The sequence below is a fragment of the Rhinolophus hipposideros genome (assembly GCF_964194185.1).
Source record: "Rhinolophus hipposideros genome assembly, chromosome: 12".
NCBI classification, from domain to species: domain Eukaryota; kingdom Metazoa; phylum Chordata; class Mammalia; order Chiroptera; family Rhinolophidae; genus Rhinolophus; species Rhinolophus hipposideros.
In genome coordinates, this window is record NC_138058.1 from 67474673 (window position 1) to 67497065 (window position 22393).

A 22393-nucleotide genomic window follows, 5' to 3' on the forward strand; every position below is an offset into this window, starting at 1 on the left:
AAGCAATCATCAAAAGGATGGGGTTTTTAATTTTTGTTTTTCCAGCACTCCTCTAGATTTCAGCTTTCATTCTGTTTTGTTTAAAACGTATCGAGTGGTGCCTTGGTAAGATGGAGCCAAGTGACAGCTAAGATTAGAAGGCTTCCTTTTCTGGTGTCCAAGTGCCTTCTTCTTTTACACACTACTTTATAATTACATTCAGACTTACCCCTCAGAATCTTGGTCACTGGTTCTATTTTTCTTTTTCTGTGCTTCAAATATTGGGAAATTGTCTTTGTTTAGCTTGTGATTTTTTTTTGGATAACATTCATCAAAAGGGGAAAGGATTTGAGTTAATGAGTGTTTGATTTTCATTTGTTTTCTAGGACCTTTGCTTTGCATTTTTGGGTCATATGTTCTCTTCCCTGACTTTCTTCTTCCTTGAAAATTGCCAGTGCTACCCTGGAATTCTGTTCCACTCAAATGCTTTCCTCAGTTGCAGGCTTTCTGTATTGTAGCTTGTGGGTTTTTAGCTTTCTGCTGAAGACACACATATCTCTTTGTGAAAAGTTTGGAAAAGCAGGCAAAGATAAAATATAAAGTGGTTAATATTGTGAATGCTACTGTACCTGAGAAAACTTGCCAAGTGCTTATGGGAAACGCTGGAAGATCGCAAACGATAACAGAGCAATGTGCTTCTCTTCCACTTCTGTTTCTCAGGCTGGGTCCTGTCCTCTAAACCAGCAGAACTCTTTCCTCCTCCAGGCCCAGCTTTGCTTCCGCCCACTGCCGAACTGTCTTCATGCTCTTCATGGATGCACCCCCTTCACCTTCCATCTGCCCAGCTGACATCTCATCCCTTACATTAAGCGGATTCCATTCCTCCCAGCCCACTCATTTTTTTCTTTTCGGAACCCTGGTGTGCACATAATTTGGTCCCTTCTCATTCTTAGCTGAATTTTTATCTCATTCCTAGCACAGAGAGTTTGCAGTTTTTCTGGATAATCTATAGGATCTATGTTGTTGTTTTTCTGAAAGAAAAAAAAATACACCCTCATTTCCCAGGTAACTACCAATTCTTAGGTCGTCGCGGGACCTGGTAAGGAAAATGTTCTAAAAATCCCAGTGGGTATCACTTCTCAAGGGCCTGGCCTTGGATTAGTGTAGGTCTGGCCCATGAGTACAGAACTTGGAGCAACCATATCTGGCCTTCTAGTAGCGGTGCTCCTGTACTCAGATTTTTGGAGGCCTGGTTCAGCTTGGTCAGCACCTCCCTTAGGTAGCCCCGGTCTTGTGAATTCTGTCTTTATAACCCCAGACTAACATTGGGAATTATTATATTTTGCAGGATCCACCCTTTGTGCTCCCAGCAAGATTAGTCAAAACTGGGATTTGAGCTGGGGAGTGTTAGACGAGGCATAACTCTATCCTTCCCTTTCACTGGTGAGATCTGCTGAGAGAATGTAGTCCTTTGAGACGTGGATTTTTGAAACCAGAATTTTAGATCACTCTATCCCCTTTCGCCATTAGCAGTGCTTTTGTTTTAGAGGGAGATTAATTTTCTTATTAGGCCAGACAAATAATCGAGTCCATAGGTATTGTAAGATAAATAAAACCCAATCTTTACCACACTCAACTTCCACCCACCAGCCCCTATAAAATACTCCTGGGAACAAAAATACATATTGTCTACAAGGATGTAGGCAGGAATTCACTGAGTATCGAAGGGGGTGCTTCTGTGATTGTTAGGATATGTTTTTTGGTTATGTAAGCTTGAATGTCACTTATTTTTGTGAGTAGTGTTCACGGTCAAGACCAAAGATGAACAAAACGGGTGTTTATAATGAACTCCCTGCACTTCTTGAGTTCCTGTTCCGTGAGAAATAATGCTTTCTACACTGTACTGTGCTCTGGAAAGATACATCTTTGTCGTGATTCTAAAGGATAATTATCTAATCTTTTAAGCTTATTTTTTATATGGAAATAAGGGGGGGTTCCCATCTACACTCATACTCATAGATTTTCAATCCTGATTTAAAATATTCAATAGCTTCTCCTATTAAAAGTAGGCTCAACAAGACAATGTTTATACCTTCTATCACCCAGTGCACTGCTTGGCACGTAGGTGTGCAAAATAATGTGTTCTACACAAATACGTAACAGAGTGCCTACAACGATTCTGTCATGCTTGATTTGATGTGTGCAGAAAGACTGATAACTATTTTGAACTGAGTAACGGGCAGAAGTTGTGTTAGTTTTCCCATCCTAGCAGCTTATTAAAGAGTAAATAGCAAACTTGCAGGAATAAAATAGGATTGTGTAGCAGGTGGAACGGAACGCTGACCTTCTTCCCCAGCTGTTTGTAAACACAAGCCCTCTGTCTTTTGGTTCCCCTTCTGCTTAGATGCCCAGCCCACAGAAGGAGAGAGGGAAATATGGAACCAGATCAGTGCCGTCCTCCAGGATTCCGAGAGCATCCTCGCAGACCTGCAGGCTTACAAGGGCGCGGGGCCAGAGATCCGAGACGTATGCCAATGACAATACTGAGCTGACAGCACCCTTGGAGGAGAAGGGAAACCCACACACGCACACACACAGCAAGATTAAGTAATAGACCTAGTATTTCCTAGCGTAGTAGGAAGAACAAGGAGGGTAATGTGTCTTTAAAAAAAAATGTATGAATGGCCCCTTTTATTCTAGTACATTAATCAGAGCACACAGTGCTGTAGACCATGTAAAATATTAGCCATTCTCTTCTTAGACATACATGTGATATTGCAGAACTCACATTTAAATAATAATTTGTCAGTCTATTACTTCATTTGAGGGAAACGTATACATAAAGTCTGTGAACAACAGTTGAAATATGAGTCTGGGTTTACACGAACTTTCCAACATTTTGTAATAAGTTTGGCAGGTTCCACCGGCATTGCAAACAACAGTCATAAACTAGCTCACTTTAAGTAGCCTGCAGGTCTGTCATTCTGAACTGACTTGTGAGATTAAAAAAATAAATACGTGAAAAACAAAACAACCACCAAAACAAAAAAGGAAAATTTCAATGTGACTTTTGAGACTGCATAATGCCTTAAAGGCAAGAAACTTCACACTCCTATTATTTGAAATAATTAGTTTTGTGGACGTATCATACACACATGCGTGCACACACACACACACACACACACACACACACACCTTACTGCCGCTGCCATCATCATTCTGGAAAAACTACCGCTAACATCACAGTTCTCAAGCTGCTGAAACCCAGGCAAAACAGCATTTCTAAGAAAGTAACAGCCTGTTAAAAGGTTGTTTTTCCTACTTTGGGGGTCACCATTAATGTAGGTAATTTAGGTAACATCATAGACTGTCAGGAAAGGAAAACATCTACAGAGCCTGCACTTCATAATGAACATCAGCTCTACTTTAAAAGAGTAAATGGTGATGGAGGAGGGCTGAATTGCTTCCAATTAGATGTGCATTTTTTTTACATTAAAGAAAATGGGAAAAAAAGTAAGTTGACACAGGATCTAATTGTAGAGTCATTTGCATTATGTTCAAGTGTTGAAATCGCCATTTTAATGGAGCATCTTGGAGGACAGTCCGACGAACTGCTGTCAATTTAAGAAATGCACATTAGCAAAGTACACTAGGAATTGTATATTTTAGAACCAAAATCCTTTCTCAGTCTTAAGTCGTTTTGATGTGGAGCTTATTGCCGCTTTTTAAACAATTCTGTGATTTTTTTTTTTTATAGGCAATTCAAAATCCCAATGACATTCAGCTTCAAGAGAAAGCTTGGAACGCAGTGTGTCCTCTGGTTGTGAGGCTAAAGAGATTTTATGAGTTTTCTATAAGGCTAGGTGAGTGTGTGTTCATAGTTTTCATGTCCCACGTGTGAAGTTCTGTTGTGGTATTTGAGAAAGTAGCACGAAGATCTCGGGGCCTTAGGAAATGTCTCCCATCATTTACTACGTCTTATCAGAAGCCGTAGACACCAACTCCTGTCATTTTCATTTCTTTCAATTATTTCGACATCACATCTCCTGAAGTCCTTGGCATATTTAGCGTGTCTCTACTGGTGGGTGTCTCCTTGGTCTTCTTCTCAGCTAAATCCAGCTCTTAACAGTGTTGTCATATGTTTCTAGATGGTAGAGAAGTTGGAAGATACAAGTTGTCTGCTAATTTAAGAAGAACTTGGTTAGCTGGAGTAATGTGATGAATTTAATATAGTAAAATACAAGAAAGACAAACATAATGTTCTGCCCTTAAGCTTTAGAACAAAAACAAACAAAACACAAATTTCTGTACATACAGGATGGCTTTATAGAAGCAAGAGTAAAGTCAAGTCTGCTTGACAACACACACAGTTTGACCACCGATACGATATAACCACTTTCCCCAACAGTAAAACTATCTGAGGTTTCATTAGTTAATATAATATATCTAGAATGAGGAAGAGGGTAGTCACGTTCTACTCTACTTTTGCCATAAACAAATTCTACATTTTAGGAGGAAAACAGAGAAATTGAAATGTTTGGGGAGAATAACAGCCATGATGTCTAGAGAACTTGAAGCTGAGACCCAAAGGGAGTAATTGAGTGAAACTGAACCAGTTTTTCAAGAAAAGAGAGCTTTTGAAGACTCTCAGGTTGATGAGGGATTGACTTCTCTGTTTTCTTAAAGTCCATGTCTAGACTCAGTGAACTGAAACCCCAAAGAACCATGTTTCAGCTCAACGGGAGGGAAAAGATGCCCCTGTCAGAGCAGGCCAAGTGCATTCCCCAGAAGACAGTGCATTCCCCTAGATGGGAGAGGCTAGAAATTCCCTTGTAAAGACACTATGAAAGACATTTAAAGACTATCGAGCAGGTACTGGCAAACTTTTCTATAAAGAGACAGTAAATATTTTAGGCTCATGGGCCATTCTCTGTTTGTTGGAACTGCCATTGTAGCACAAACATAGCCATAGTCAATGCATAAAGGGGTGAGTGCGGCTATGTTTCAATAAAGCTTCATTTGCAAAAATTGACAGTGGCCCACATTTGGCCTGTGGCTGTACTTTGCCAAACCCTGTGATATAGGATTGGTTAAATGACTTGGTGCTGTTAGAAATATATTGAAGAAAAAATTGCAAAGGAATGTCAAGTAGGAATAATGATACTATTTCAAGGACAATAATGGAGGTAGATATGGGAATGGGTTTGTAGGAAAAATGTTCCTGGGTTAGGTTAGAGTGTACATGAAGAGAAGAGCTGGAATGAGACCTGATGTTTCTCCCCGCAAAGCAGGTTTCTAACCCCTGTATTCAGGGCTACCTCATCTCATCCTGAATCACGAGTGGCTATCACACGCACATGATCCAAAAACATGTATTTGTGCTTTTCCAACAGTGTTAGGAATTGGGACTACCGAACAGGTGAGGGTCTCCCTGAGCTTTAAGGGACATTTATAAAACTGTGTTGCCATGGGGGACTCCTGCAGTGGGGGCAGTTGCTCATATGTGGGGCTCCTCTTTTTCAGCCACACACATCACCTTTCACACAGTTAGGGGGAAAGACCTGTGCAGGTTACCTGTGAGAATATCAACTGGGGCTACAAAGTTGTGCTTTGTGAAGGATCTCTGTGGGCCACCTCAAACATGTACTTATCCCTCTGACTTTCAGAAAAAGCTCTTCAGAGTTTATTAGAATCTCTGACCTGTCCACCCTACACGCCAACCCAACACCTGGAGCGGGAGCAGGCCCTGGCAAAGGAGTTCGCGGAAATTCTGCATTTCACTCTTCGATTCGATGAGCTGAAGGTTAGGCCACATCTGCTTTGACAATTTAAGAAACTTGTACTGTGTACCCACTCATACAGGTCCTCCCCAGTGCTGTGGGGTGGAGCAATAGAGGGATGAGTGAGACATAGATCACTCCCTAGAGAGACCTATAAGGTGGTGACAGTTTGTACTCATTGTGGTAGAAGTGACTTAAGATGGTAGTTTTTATGTGGAATTTCAAAATCTGCCTAATGCAATAAGAGAAAACCTTTTTGACTGTCATTCCTCACTGAGAACAAATATACTCTTTCTTGAAGTCAACCCTACAGTAAAAAACGACATATTTTTAAATAATGAAGCTCTGAGTGCTCATGTTTAAGCAGGAATTGCTTTGACTCGTGTAACAACCAGAAGTCCTGGTGTATTTACAAAATCTCATGTCTGGGCTCCTAATGGGTGTTCCCCATCTGATGCTGAGAGCTGACTTTCTTTCTCCCCTTCTGGATTTCAGATGAGGAACCCGGCTATTCAGAATGATTTCAGCTACTACAGAAGGACAATAAGTCGCAATCGCATCAACAACATGCATGTGAGTCCCTGGGGCTCCTGGGTCTAGGTACCCTATCTCCATGCCTTTGATTTCTGCGTTGGGCAAGGCACAGGGACAAGACAGTCCTTGTCTGTAATTCCATTTCCAGAGGACATCGTCTGGGGATTTTGACCATCTCTTGAACAATTGCATCTTCTCTTCTTATTTTCATCAGCTAGACATTGAGAACGAAGTCAACAATGAGATGGCCAACCGTATGTCCCTCTTCTACGCAGAAGCCACGCCCATGCTGAAAACCCTGAGCAATGCCACAATGCACTTTGTCTCCGAAGTAAGTGAGGTTGAACACCGAGGTGCTTGTTCCTTGATTGCACTTAAAAGCTGCTAGCGGGGCTAACATCCATTTCTTATCTGCCATTTAGAACAAAACCCTGCCAATAGAGAACACCACAGACTGCCTCAGTACGATGACGAGTGTTTGTAAAGTCATGCTGGAGACGCCGTAAGTTACATCAGAGATGTATTTGTTGTTGAGAGTTTACCTAGGCAGAGCCTGTCAATATAATGATAATGAAGACATCTAACCATTGGTCAGCACGTTAACATTTGCACATATATTAACTGAATTAATTTCACAAAGAATGCTGGGTGATGAGTGTGTAGTTATCCCCATTTTAGAGCTGAAGAAGCTGAGGTCCAAACTGGTGAACTGACTTCCCAAAGATTGAACAGCTTGTTAGATGGCGGGACCAAAACTTGAATCAAAGATGCTATACAAATTGTACAAGACCCAAATGGAGGGTTGAGTACAATGACTGGGCACTATTATAAATATATTGGAGAAAGGATTTGAGAGAGGATTTAGAACCAAGAGTACAAGTGGTAAGATTGTTGCAAGAATGATGATGAATTTCTCTCTCTTCCTCTCTCTCTCTCTCTCTCTCTCTCTCTCTCTCTCTCTCACACACACACACACACACACACACACATACACACATACACACACAGAGACAATTTCTTTGTATTTACACTAATTGCTAGATTTTAAAAATGGTTGAGGGTTGTTGAGGGTGAGGCAACATGGTAATGAGGAAGTCCACATTCTAAAGTCGGGGTTCCGCTTATGTCTGTAGCCCCTTCTGGGCCCATACACAAGTCCAAACAGCCTGGACCTTGCTTTCCTTATATGATGATATTCCCATAATGCCATCCAAGTTGCGGTGTTGGGAGGCCCAAAGGCATCAAGAATGTCTTGTAAAATTTGACGTCCCGTTCAAGTGTAAGGTGGCATTCACTTCAAACATTTCACTTATAGCAAAGGTAAGATTTATTCCATGACAAAAACAGTAATCATCTTCATTGTGGGGCCAATTCATGATGAAATAAAGATTAAGAAAGCCTCTAGTACTGTCCTGAATTATCTGAATCATCAGAGACCCTGTCAAGGTACGTGAACAAAATTCAGACTTCACGAATACTCTCAGCCCAATAAATGGTACATCATTTCTTTTAGGTATCTTTGCCAGTTAATTCAATCTGCAGCCTGTATCTTAACAAAGGAAGTTACCCTTACTGGGGACATGATAGCTGCTCTGTGGAAATGAGCTTGATTCTTTTTCTCCGTAATGAAGCCATTATTCTCGATAATCTTGGACAGCCAGAGGGACCTGCTATAAAATATTCGAGATTGATGGGTGAGGGTGTGATGTACGTGATGAGCTGGCTCACTGAAGGGCAGAGAGAAGAGAATTTACTACCCTCTAATTTACCTTATTTTCACACTGAATTGCTAGTTGGATAGATTCAAGGAGAATTATCATCATGGGTTTCTATAAGAGCATATTAACCCAGTGGTTACAGGTCTGGGATTGTTCTCAAGAGAAGATTGGAGGAGTCTAAAGTAGCCAGTTGTGGAGCCAGAAACGAACGTGCTTGGGCTAGGAAGTAACAGCGCTGCCTTTTCATCTCTCTTCCAGGGAGTACAGGAGCAGGTTCACGAGTGAAGAAACATTGATGTTTTGCATGAGGGTGATGGTTGGGGTCATCATCCTCTACGACCACGTCCACCCTGTGGGAGCTTTCTGCAAGACGTCCAAAATCGATGTAAGAATAATCATAAAATGTGCTTTCCGAGTAAGGGTTCACCAACGTTGCCAAACAGACCTTGCTTTTCCTTCCCTCTCCTCCATCTCCCACTTTCATGCACTGAGAGATCTCTCCAAGATGCAAGCCCCACATGGCAGCTCTCCTTATAGCAAGAAGTCGAGTGTTTTTCATGCACTTATGACAAAACGCCCAACCTCCAAAGCTTAGCAGGAACATGGAGTTGCTGATTCTCTCAGCCTGTAGAGGAGCTGAACACATGAACGGTCTACCCCTTCAGTTTACTTAATGCCATATAAATATATTTTAATGTTGTATGAGTCTTAATGTGAAAAGCATTGGGAAACACTGGATTACAAGGCACCATGGTCAAATCCCAAACAACGTTCCAACTTCCTCTGCTACCACCCTTACCAGTTGCTTCACCTGATTCCCATGCGTTCTCTTGAGCCCTTTTTCCCTGCCCAGAGATCCCTTGCTCTTCTCTGATAGGTGGATTCCTTTAAGACACTCCTCAAGTGTCCCTTCATCCTGTTCCCTGCATGGATCAGAGCCTTCCTTCTCCTCTGGCTCTCAAAGCACCTACCATATTGGAGTTTCCAGCTCTCTCACAGACTCAGTGTGGCGGCAAGAGCAGAGACCATTATCTATATACCTAATATCGATGTAGTGCCTAGCAGTGTCCTTAGGACATAAAGCCTGGGTACTATTATAAATAAACAAATGTTCCATAGAGTATTTGCTGAATGAGTGAATGAATACGATTGGCAAACAAATGATTTTGGGTGCCAGTGATTTGAGATTGATAGTGGGAAGCCCCCTCTCAGGCCAGCACTTGCCTATAGCATCCCGCAGTGGCATACTCCATGTAGTAATTGAAAGACTCTTAAGTACAGAATAGGACCTCTTGGTGCTAACTTATCTGAGATGAATAAGTTTGTGCTGCCCACCTATGCTCATTTGTCTGTACAGAACAGCATCTTTGATGCTTTAGTCCTGTGTAGACAGAAAGCCTACATGCCCAGAGGGGCCACGAGTCTGCAGAATGTAAGAAAATTTGTCAATTAAAAATGCAACCTGGATTACTCATTTTGAGGTTCTGGCTTCCTAGCACATCTAGCACATGGTTCTTCACAGACTCTTTGTTATTTTTAATATAATTATTTCTGTTTCCCAAGAAAATAAATATTAATATGAAAAATTTCACAAAATATAGGAAATAAAAATACAGAAAATTAAATTTATCTGTAGTCACCTCACCATAGACAGATGATCACTGTCAATATGTTAGTATATATATATGTCCTTTCTATTTATATTCATGCTAGTGTCTATATGTGTATATGTTTAACAAATTAAAACCCTGCTCTAAATTTTATTTTTAAAAGATATTTAATTTTTATAGCAGTATATTATGGAAATTTTGCATACCAATAAGTGTTTTTACTGTGTTCTTTGTGAGACTTTAACTGTAGTATTTAACTTGAATATTATAGACTGAGTATAAATAACTCTATTAACAACTCCATGAATATCATTTGAATATGGGTTGAGTTTATTACCTGGTACTCACAGGACATTCTCATTTACCATAGGCATTTGTTAACTAGTCACAGAGTCAATACTTAAAAATGCACTAGGTACCATTATTTCTTATAGCTGTTACCTTTAAAAAGTTTGTCCTTGCTTATCATTTACTGAGTCTTTCTGTTGAGGTCGTAAACATTACATAATGTTAAATCTAATGATATATCGTCTTGATGAAGTTTATTTGTTCATGCAGGCCTCTAAGGAAGCCTTCTTCATATTGAAGTTTGCACGTATCTGTAAGAAAGTTTGGGGTTTACCAAACACAACATGCATTTGATGGGCCATCTTCTTTGATGACATAAAGTGTTTCCTCCCAGTCTGCTTCTAAGCCAGCAGTAACATACACTAGGGTTATAAATCTTTAGAACATTAGCATCCACTGTGAAAAGACAAATATTTATCTATAAGGCCCTGAAATAGGTACTGTTACGTGCACTTAGGAAGAGCATACACTGGAGTATAAAACGGATGCGCAGTAAGCTCTAGAAACCCAGGTGAGGGAGACACTCACTAGGCTTAGAGGCAGAGACAGACAGTGATGGTGGACTTTGAAGAAGGGGTAGGATTTTACCAAGTGGACAGAAATAAGGAAAATTCTCAGGCAGAAAGAATCAGCAGAGCAACATCACTGAAGCCCAGGCTGGGTATGTGTCACTGAGAGAATAGATTCTATTCTTGGGTGCCAGGAAAAACAGGCTGGAGTTAGATGATACTTTCATCTAATTTCCTTAGAATCATATGGAATGATCCAATAAGGAGTCACTCCATAACCCCGGTCTCTAGCCCCAAATATACCCAGAATTCCAGACCTCACCTCCTCTGGCCACCTGAACCATGGCCATCCTCAAATCAAAGGTAATCTTTTGCCCACAAAGCTGTTCCTCGTCCTGGGTTCTTGTCTCTGGTATTTCACCTTCTTCCAACCCAGTCTCAAAGGCAGACACCTGGAATTGTCTCTCAGTACTGAGAAATTGTCTTTTTCTCTCCTTTTCACCCCCATATCTTATCACGTCACCAAGTCTTATGGATGGGGCTTCAGATAAATCCTCCCACATCTCCCTGATTCTCCATGCCCACTGCTGCTCTCACGCTCCACACCCTCAAGGGCCCGCACTGGTCCTCCTATCTCCAGTCTTGCTTCCTCTGATCCATTTCCATACAGGAACGTTGCTAGGTGTTTAACACCTATCAAGTACATCCCTGACCACATTTTATTATTCACACCCAAGACTTTAATCAACCTGAAATAAAACTAAAAATTCCCAAAGGGTACCCCTTTTCTAATCCATGTTCCCATTGCTCCTTTGACATAAGAACATAAGAACTTGTTTTTTTACAAGAACAGATATCAAACTATAATAATGAGCTATTGGTCTCTCTTCTCCCACTAGACTATGAGCTCCATTGGAGGAGGGTCCAAATCTCTGCATCCCTGAGCTTGATCCCATCCTGTACTCATGGTAGACATCTCTGTTTGACCATGACATTCTTTCATGATGAGCCTATACATGACCCCCAAATGATTCTCAACTCTGTGCTTTGGCTGCCTCCATCAGTCAGAGTTTATCAGGTCGTTAAGAAAAATTTTTGATATACCAGAAGTATACCCACAGAAAATGTTTATAAGTGACCACTATAAAAGAGGCCCTTAGTGTTCCCAAATCTAATACAGTACATGAACATCTGAGTTTAAAATGAGTGATTTTATTCTTTACAGAAAGGTTCTTCCTTGATACACACACACACACACACACACAAGTCTAAATGTGCATATTAATATATTGTGATCTGTATAAATTTAGCTTTCGTGATTTTCCCAAATTATGAATAAATTATAGTCGAAGGGCACAAAAAGCTAAGAAACTTGCCTAAGTTCGTGAGGACACTAAACAAACAAGCATGTATGAAACCGAGGCCTTCGGCCTCCACATGTTTCACATTCCTCACCACCATTCTTTACCAATCCTCTCCTGGTCTAGTGAGAAAGACAAATTATCTGGGTACTACAATCTCCAAGGTTCTCTGATAAATGCCAGTGTACTATTAGGAATACAGAGAAGTTTTGTTTTTTTCTACTTTGTGAAGGTAATACAGTCAGAAGAGGCTTTTTGGTACTGGCGATTTTCAGCTCAGCCTGAAAAAAACTTGTTTAGAGTTTGCCAATCAAAGAGCTGAATGAGGAAAAGCATTCTGGGCAGTGGGATGGCAAAACATGATCAGGTTTGTAATTCAGTCAGTCAGTTTCCACTGAGCACAACAAACAACCTAGGAACTATACTCACCATACCACTACTCTTAGTTTCTCTACTAGCCATTAGCCTAGTCTTTGAGGGGTCTCAAAAAGTGTTAGAATGACCTGAATAATGATAATTAGTTCACGTAAAACTGGAGGGAAAGCCCTGCACTTGGCTCTAGAGTATAAAACAAGAAGATCAAAGACTCAAGTCTTTGTCCCCGAACGCCAGATATGGAACATATTCAATTGCAGTATACTATAAAAACTGACATAGAAGCTTCTAGAAGCCCAGAGGAGCAACTCACTGGCCCGATGGGGTAGGAGGGTCTATTGGTCATTTCTATGTTTGATTTCTGTAGGCAAAAATAATGTGATATTATTATGGGCAGATGTTACAATGGACAGATCTCATCGAACAGAATTACTAGGTTATTAACAAAATGTTGTGCTTTCTCCTCCTAGATGAAAGGGTGCATAAAGGTTTTGAAGGAACAGGCCCCGGACAGTGTGGAGGGGCTGCTGAATGCCCTCAGGTGAGCCCCACCCTATGGTTTACCTGCCAGGGAGTCAACCCTTCAGATCCATTGCAAATTTAAATGCTGTCCTGACAGGCATTGAAGGCTGGAGTCCCAGGCTTAACTCCTTGTGTGTTTTAACACATTTAGTCTTCCCAACAACCTGTTGAGGTCAGCACCACTTTTATCATCACCTTTTTACAGATGGAAGACTGAGATTTACAGATTTTAAATAACTTGCCAAAAGTCACACAGCAGGTGGCCAAACTCAGACCTAAACCTGGGCCTGGGTGACCCCGCAGGTCATGGGCCTAAGTCACGGCCACACTGCTTTGTGGTCAGTAGGGACTCATCAGATGAAGCAGCTTTCCAGGTCTCACTTACCCCCTTCACCAGAGGTTTCCAAACCTGGCTGCACTTGAGAATTATGTGGGTAGTTTATGAAAATACTGCTGCTCAGGGTCCAACCCAGACCAAATTATTAAATCTCTGGATTGGGGGTTCAGGCACCCATTATGTGTGTGTGTGTGTGTGTTGGTTCAGAAGCTCCCTGGCCACTCACCTATGCAGCTGCCAACACTGAGAACCCTATTCCCCATTGTGTAAATCCCCAAGTGTGCCTCTCTTCCCAAGAATACATGTGCTTACTCCGCTTCAGGGAAGGGATCTTCATTTTTTAGCTGTGATGCATCTACAGGAATTTGTCAAATCATACCGATGCATAAGCCATTCCAATATGGGATTGCAATTTGAAAGCTTTATCGTCCCTGCCGTCTCATTCATCTTTGATTCCTCGCAGTGTAGTGCATGCAGTAAGCGTTCAATGAAAATAAGTGGAATGGATCAATCATCTTCTACCTATGTACAACACTGATGTTTTACACTCCACTCCCAGTCACATTGTCTCATTTAATTATCACAACTCAAAGAAGTAAGGCTGATCTATTATCCCTGTTTAATAAGTGAAGAAACTGAGCTGCACATGAGATAAATAAACTAGACACTGAGATTGATCCTGTTTTGTGGTGCTTCTAAATCATCATTCTTCAGAACAGATGTAGCATTCGTATTAGAGCCTTCCACAATCTGTGGGTCAACCAAGGTTTTCTCCAACGGTGCCATTTCTCAGAAAGGTGGCTTTCCATACTCAGTAAGAAGACTTTAGCTACTGAAGCTTTTGAACTCTCCGGCTTTATTTCATGAAGCAAGACTTTGAGAGCAGGGCACTGTGGTAGGCTGTGGGTCCCCTGTGAGTGCTGGCATTTGTGTCTTTGTCGGCTCTGTGATAAAGTGAGAGAGCACAGGCTTTGGGGAAGCCAGACCTGGGCCCAAGTCAGAAACCACAGGTTGTTCACAAATCATGCATTGCCATCTCTGTGATCTGGAATGGGTCATTTACCCTCTCTGAATCTGTTTTGTCATCTGTAAAATGGAGGCGAATAACCTCTCCTGCAAAGAGGTAATGTGAGTAAAATGAAAGAGAGCCTAGGACACGGTCAAGATTGTATTACATGTTGATTCTCCTTCCTTCCTTTTCATAAACTATTTCTATACGAGGTTAATAAGAGGATGCAGAATGTGTTACTTCTTTTTGGTTTGTTCTTTTTGGTTTGTTCACCTGCATTTGTGCCCCCTTGTGGTGGCAATAAGGATAAGCGCTTCCAGGAAAATGGAAGACCACAAATATTTAAATGTTGGGTAACGTTGCTATGCAAACCCATATTTTTAAAGTCATGACTTAGCAGGGGTAGCTTAAATGGTGAAGATTCTGCGCTCAATCATGTGAAGTCTACCTCCCTGGAAAATGAGATTGCTTGTATTTCCTCTGTGTAATTATTTGATTATTTGATCTACTTGTTTAATAACCATAATACAAAATTCCTTTGGAAGAAAGAATCAAATTTTCAATCTGTCTGAGAATACTCTAAGCATTGAAATGTGGCTCTCTGTCTAAAAAAACCAAGACTAAGTTTGGTTTATAAATATTAACTGTGTCTCCCAAGATGGGCTGGTACATCATTATTGAAGCTTTCACAGAGCACTATTTACACACCGAACTCCATAATTTTCTCTCCATCCAGGTTCACTACAAAGCACTTGAATGATGAATCGACTTCCAAACAGATTCGAGCAATGCTTCAGTAAAGCTCTGCTCAAAGAAGAGGATCTATGTACTGACCTCAGAAGATGTATATGTTTACATAATTTAATACAGATTGATGTTAATACTTGTGTATTTACATAACCGTTTCCTTCTTGTCACTGAAATATATGGACCTTAATTTGTATCTTGACTGACTCAACCCAGCAGTGCATAAATTGACTTGAGAGCCTTACCTTTGATGTCTACAACAAAACTGCCTTCTCCAAAGGCAAATTTTGGAGACTTTGAAATTCGCTACTGGAGTCCTTTAACTACACCTGTAACAATCAGAAATTGCTAATAGTTTGTGGTATTGTTTTACTTCTAGATGTGTAATCTCTCTGGGAAGTATAGTTATAGGAACACAAAGTATTTGACTTCCTGTGTCAGCTACTAGAAACACAACTGTTATCCTGACAGAGGGAGAGAGGAATCTAAGAAAAGACAAATGCATGTGGAGACTCCGACCCAAGTGTTTTGAATTCATCACACTCCCTCTCTTTTCTCAGATTGCAAGCCACACGTGCAACCGTTCTGTTGGCACGTATTTTATTCATCAGCATATTCCCTTTCTGTCTAGATTTATATTCCTCTTAAGTTCGCTTTCAGTTTTGCAAGAGGAAAATCACCTGTGTTTGAGTTAGTTAGTGGGAGAGAAGCAAAAATAGGTGTGCTTTCATAGGTGGGCTGATGAAGGTGGTTGTTTTGGAAGTGGGGGACAAGGTGGGGGGGACAGGCAACAGGACAGTCATCTCTCTGCTTCATTCTCTGTCCACAGGGGCAAGGAATGGGGCTCTGGCTTTGAAATGGTGGGCAAGTTTGCTGAGAGTGCAGTTGTTTGCAGAGTGCTGGGCACACAGCCCCTCCCAATAGGAGCTTTGTTTTCAGTGGACCATTCATGTGACAACAGAGGTCTAGGGCACTTCATTGATGACCAGAAAAGTGGGCGCAGGGGACAGGTTTGGAGGGAGAAAAACATCTGTGTTTTCTGGTTATCTGGTATTTAAAAGGCAGCTCCTCTCTGACCCCATTGCTAGCTTGTTGCAATGTATAAAGCCTAGTCCAAGTTCCCGGATTTAGTCCTAGCCCTACTGACTCACAGTGGGATCTTGGGACATTCACCTAAGCTCTCTGTGCCTCACCTTTCTCATCCATAAACTGGACAGTGAAAACAGATAATCTCCAAGAGCCCTATAAGACTATGAGTCATTAAAATGACTCCTACATTCTTCCTTAGTGAGTCCAGTAAGCATCACCCCCACTTTATCATCATGAATAATGATATGACAAAGCCTAGAGTCATTCTGTCTGCAGATCAGAGCTCAAAATGGAATCTTGCAAATCTAATCTCCAATGGAAAAATGAGACAGAGGATGAAGTCAAACAGGACCCCCCACACACTTCATCCACCCCAATATAGGACTAGAACCCAGGATACCTCACTCCTGACTCCATGCTCTTTCTTTTTCACCATGTGGCCTATGCATACATATTATGGGATGTGACTGGATACTTTAAATTCTCAGTCTGACCTATTTCTGATAGACGGGAAGAGTAACCCAGTGAATGATAATTCCAGAAGTTAGGTCTGGGTACATCAGAGTTTGGCATCATTCACAGTGTCCCAAGAAATGAGCTGTCACACCATTGCTTTCCAGACTTTAGTGGCCAGCTGGCATTCCTTTGAGTCCTGCAAGAATAGGGGAGACATACATTTGTTTTGTTTTGTTTTTAACAAAGAAATCCAGTCAAGTGGCGGAACAGATTGCATGGTCTCTATCTAAATGTCAGTCAACGGAGAAAGGAGAGACCCTTTTCCTTAAAGCTTTTCAAGCTGAACCAGTATAGCTGCTTGGATGGGGTTTCTCTCATCAGAACAGAAATGCACTAGATGGCCCTCAAGACCCTTTCAAACCTAGGGATTCTAAAATCCCAGAGGAAGTCAAAAAACAGGATTAACACTGGGTGAACATATTCATTAAATATTCATCATAAGAGACATTCTTCTATTCGGCATCCACTGTTATTCTTGGGCAACAACTGGCAAGCCTAGAAATACAGAGGCATTGGATGGTTCTCCTCACTGGGTCCATTCTCCTTTATCAGGTGAGGAGACTAAGTCTTGCATAGAGGAATGGACTTGCAGAGTAAATAGTTGAGCGCATTTATAACTTTTAATTACACTTTCTATCAAATGGGACCAAACATAAGGGAGGGGCTGCTGGCCTGCCCCATTTTAGCCAGGTCACCTTGTCTCAAAGCCGCCTCACAAGGACATGGATTCTCAAAAGCCCAGGGTCTGAACTGTTGCCTCTGATTATCAGCAGGACAGGTTCACTGAATGTCTGTGATCAAGAACAGGTGAGGGATCTTGGGTCCACTCCAAAGCTGTTGTGGGAGACACATTCTTTCAACAGACTGTCCTCTAGGCACCTGGAGTCATGACCTATCATGTTCCTTTGTGCTGCATGTACATGTATCCAAGACCCACGAGTGGTTCAGAAGAAGAAGTGCTAGCAGCCTCCATGTCAATGTTAATTATATTTCATATTTGATGTCTCATAGTTTTCAAATAAACAGTGTTTTCCATTACTTGGATACTTATTGTTGGGCAAGCAACAAGCTGGACATTACATTTCTCTGATGCACTGCTATTTTGGCATTATAACTTTGTTCTTAGAAACCTTTCATGTGCCACCAGGAATGAGAAGTGAAAAAACAAATAGCCACGAAGGTTTGAATTGGGGTGACTCATTCCAGCTGGGGTATTCCTTAACAACCAAAAAGATTCCTGGATACTGGATTTTAACTCGAGTTCCTATCACGCTTCATCAACATTTGCCCCTCGTCATCAACATTTGCCCCTCGTCATCACCGTTATATCAAGATATTAATGGGGAACTGAAATTTTTCATACAGCATCACATTCGAGTAAAACTAATGTCATGTTTCCTCAAAAGAAAAATGAAGCCTACTCAATTTGTGGATCCTTGTCCAATAGAATTCAGAGACTTCTCATTCAATTTTGCATCCTAGACAGCTGTGAGTTTTTCTAGATGTTAACAATAAATCTTGGAATTGTATCTTAAAGAAATAAACATTCTGGATCTCAGTTGCCCCACTACATTTATAAAGGCTGTTGCATACACAACACTGTTTTAAAGTTGTCATACGTTTTTCGCTAAAGTCATTGTAATTTTTTTTTTTTGCCTGCTTTGCCTCTTTTTGTACAGAAGTTTTGGGTGTGAAATGAAAATTAAAGTTTGGTACATATATTTAAAAATACATGTCTTTTATATGACGTTCAAGGTCGAGCGGGTGATAAGCACATGATCATGATACATGCCAAACATAGATATTTGCTAAACAACTGTTCTGGGCACCAGGAAATCATACCATCTCTCCTGGACTTTTCTATGCCTCAGTTTCTTTATGTACAACATGAAATACCCAAAATGTACTGCTCTTTGTATCAGCTATATCTTATTTACTTCAGCAAAGACTCTTCATTAGGTAAAACAAAAGCATGAAATAAACAGACATGACTGATATCTAGAAATACATGAGGCTTACTTGTCCGAGGAGGCTAAGAAACCCTAATAAATGCTCTTTCAACCATTCGTTTGAGTACAGTAGTACTTTATGGATTTGACAAAATCAGCAAATAACCTATTTGATATAAGCACGTTTTCCAGGGAACTTTAGTTCTAAAACAAATCTCTTAACTATTGGACATTGAAACTAACTGTTCTGGAGCATGACTTTTAATGCCTACACCTTTTAAGCTGATCATCTGAGGCCTAATTGTGTATATTCTCAATGGATCCAAGTCCCCAAGAGTCCTTCTGTGATGCCCTAGACAAAAGATAAAGAGAAATGAATAGGAATAGAAAAGTTTCTATAAATTGACATATGGGCAAATTATAAGTGGACAAGAGCTGGAAGGAGAGGGGAAGAAAAGGGAGGGGGGGAGAGAGAGAGAGAGAGAGAGAGAGAGAGAGAGAGATTAAATGAGTGTTGAAAGTCAAAGACAGGAAATAAATGAGAAGTGAAATATATATGTAATTGTAATACAGCTACTGAAGTATTGAATAGCCTTCATACCAGCCAAAAAGTTTATTGTTAATCAGGTCTCTTAGAAGGATGGGAATGAGTTCAGCTGGCCACATTTGTGAAACCTGGTGAATATTGTAATTTCTATTCGCATCTGATTTCCTGCTTTGGGTTATCAATGAGTAGATAGAATTCTCAGGGGTTTGCTGTTTGAAAGGTCTGTAGTATATTTACTCATCATAAATGACTGATTAGATAATACTAAATAATTGATTAATTTACTTAAACTATTCATATTCATTAAGTACATTAGTCTATCCAATGCCAAAATCCTGATCTCTATTAGAAAACTTCTGCTGATCACACCTACATGGTACCTCTTAGTAAATAATGAGACGTCTTGGGCATTCTGTCTGCTTCAGCTCAAAAGTCAAACTGCAAAGAAGGAGCTTTTCTGTCCTGGTCACATCAAATTCCTGAGACTATATTTTTTTAAATTAAAGTCTATTGGAAATTAAAAAGCTTTTACACAGCAAAAGAAACCGTCGACAAAATAAGAGACAACCAACCGAATGGGAGAAGATTTTTGCAAACTGTGCCTCCAAAAAGAGGCTAATATCCAAAATATATGAGGAACTCATACAGCTCAACAGCAAAAAACAATCTAATTAAAAAATGGGCAGAGGACCTGAATAGACAGTTCTCCAAAGAGGACATACAAATGGCCAATAGACATATGAGACTGTATTTTTATTCTGTAGCTCTTCTCTTGCCTGCTTCCTCTTATGCAAAGTTTAGGAATCCTGGAAATGTTAGAGATGGATGTTCTGAAATTACCTTCTGAAAAATGTCTCCATCAGAATACCTCTAAAATTATGATGAGTGAGATGATAGCTGAGTCCCAGAATTTAGGGAAAAAGAGTCTTTTATGCTGAAAATTCTTGTAAACTCACTTCAAGCCTATTCTCTATGATGTCTTCCAGTTTTTCCTATCAAATAGCACATTTCCAGATTCTTCCTTCTCTCTGCCTGCACTTTCTGTTTATTTTTTAATTGTCCTTGTTTGCACCATGACGGGTTTTGTTTCAAATCAGGAGTTGTATTTTATTAACCATTCCTAAGCCACCGAAGAGCTGATGTCTTCAACATTGTGACTTGAGGACCATTAGTTTTAAAAGGTTCCTTACACCTTGAAGAAGCATGCCTCTAGAAATACCAAAGTACTTGGTGATAGCTATGGGATTTTCTTCCAAATGTTTGTAAGAAATATTTAGAATTCTCTTCCTTTCGTATGAAAGAAATAATGTAATCTCTGTGGGAGGGGTGTGAAGGTGGTGTTGTTACATGCGAATGTAGGTGAGAGGATGAAAGGATAGAGAGCTCTAGGTTGAACCAGGTAAGTATTTACTACCTCCCTTAGGTACCATGGACATTTCCACTCCCATGATGTTGTCATTAATGCACACTCTTCCTCACTGTCTGTCTGAACTACCTACACATCAATGCCCAGCTCTACTCTACTTCCTCTATGAAGCTTTCCCTAACTATTGCAGTCCATGTTAATCCTCTCTCTTTTTGCTCCCTACTGCACTTCATTTATTTGATGCTAACTATAAGCCACTGTGCAGTATTTAAAATCATGTGTTTGCTTTTTTCACTATAGACTAAGTTCCTGCGAGCAGAAAATGTGTCCCTTAGAGGACCCGGTTCAACATATGCTGGTAGCCAATAGAAGCTGCCTGCAACGTGGAAACTTCAGGGTGTTCAAAGGAATCCCTGAGAATTAATTTTTACAGCTCACAATCATCCACAATAACAAATTTTCTACTCTTCTGGCTGCTCGGTTTTATTCCTAGAGGAAATAGTTACCTACCTGTCAGGATATTTTTTTTTATTAGTTTCAGGTGTACAAAACAATGGAATAGACATTTCACACCTCATAAAATGATAACCCTCCTCCCCCCATCTATTGCCCCTCTGGCATCGTACATATCTATTACAATTCCATTGACTCTATTACCCATGCTATACTCCATATCCCGTGACTATATATACATATATTAAATTATAGTTGGCATACAATGTTATTCATCTTCAGCTTCAGGTGTACAGTGCAGTGGTCAAGCTTCTACACCGTCCATGAAGAGGTCTCCCTAATAAGACCTCTTTACAAAATCTTTACATTATTGATTGTATTCCCCAAACTGTCTTTCATATCCCCATGGCAATATTGTAGTTACCAATTTATGCTGTCTAATCCCTTCCCCTTCTCCCTCCTCCCCACCCCCTTCCTTTCTAACAATCATCAGTTTTTCCTCTATATCTCTGAGACTATTTCTGATTACTTTGCTCATTTGTTCAGTTCTTTAAATTCTACATATAAATGAGATTATACGGTATTTGTCTTTCTCCGACTGACTTATTTCACTTAGCATAATGTTCTCTAGGTCCATCCATATCGTTACAAATGGTAAGATTTCATTCTTTATAACCAAGTAATACTCTGTTGTATAAATGTACCACAGTTTCTTAATCCAGTCGTTTACAGATGGGCATTTCGGTTGTTTCCAAGTTTTGGCTCTTGTAAATAATGCTGCATTAAACGTAGGGGTGCATATATTTTTTGAATTAGCATCTTGGATCTCTCGGGATAGATACCTAAGAGTGCAATTGCCGGGTCATAAGGTAGTTCCATTTCTAGTTTTTTGAGAGACCTTCATACTGATTTCTGTAGTGGCTGCACCAATCTGCAATCCCAGCAACAGTGCACAAGGGTTCCCTTTTCTCCACATCCTCACCAGCACTTGTTGTTTGTTGATTTATTGATCATAGCCATTCTGAACGGAGTGAGGTGGGATCTCGTTGTGGTTTTTATTTGCATTTCTCTAATGATTAGTGAGGTTATCAGGATATTTTTAGCCCTCGTGGACACAGAGCTTGCAACTTGCAGCTGATCTGCCAGGAATCCAGCTGAGAAACCAGGCTGTTGTCTTGATCAAAGCCTGAGTCAGCCAATCCTAGCAAGGGCAGCCATGCCAGTCAGATGAAGTCTTGCTCAGTCTGGGACAAGTCTGCTACTCCATCAGAGGCAGAGGCAGAAGAGCAACAAAAGCAGAGTTTCCGATAACTAGCCAAATCGATTCAGCACCTTGGATAGCAACCTAGGCGTGTTGCCCTAACAGTCCACGACCGTTTGTTCTGGAATCTATATGCCCTGTTAGTTGGTTCAATTTTGTCTCTAGAACTCTGCTTATCAAAAGTAATATGTTCATTCCAAAAATAAAGTTGCTAGGTAGCTGGAAAAGCTTTTTATTGGGGGGGGGGGTCGGGTCGGGATTTCTAAAGATCGCGTAACATGGACAGAAAACAGTTTTGGAAAGGCCCAGGTATTGTCTTGCATTTTCATTTTCAAAACGTCTTTAGAATCAAGCCAAACTCATAGGAACAACTCTTCTTTCTT

General features: G+C 40.6%; 1 protein-coding gene across 5 annotated transcripts in view; it reads left to right on the forward strand.

Moving 5' to 3' along the window:
- CYRIA (CYFIP related Rac1 interactor A) overlaps positions 1-18155 on the forward strand; it is a 99447-nt gene extending 81292 nt beyond the window's left edge. For all 5 annotated transcript variants that reach the window (XM_081068558.1, XM_081068555.1, XM_081068559.1 and 2 more), the window contains 9 exons: positions 2384-2505; positions 3737-3842; positions 5646-5782; positions 6255-6332; positions 6508-6624; positions 6716-6795; positions 8270-8396; positions 12685-12755; positions 14819-18155. In XM_081068558.1, coding sequence (XP_080924684.1) covers positions 2384-2505; positions 3737-3842; positions 5646-5782; positions 6255-6332; positions 6508-6624; positions 6716-6795; positions 8270-8396; positions 12685-12755; positions 14819-14882 — 902 coding nt within the window. In that variant the 3' untranslated portion in view covers positions 14883-18155. The remainder of the gene's footprint in view (positions 1-2383; positions 2506-3736; positions 3843-5645; positions 5783-6254; positions 6333-6507; positions 6625-6715; positions 6796-8269; positions 8397-12684; positions 12756-14818) is intronic.
- The last annotated feature ends 4238 nt before the right edge of the window (positions 18156-22393 follow it).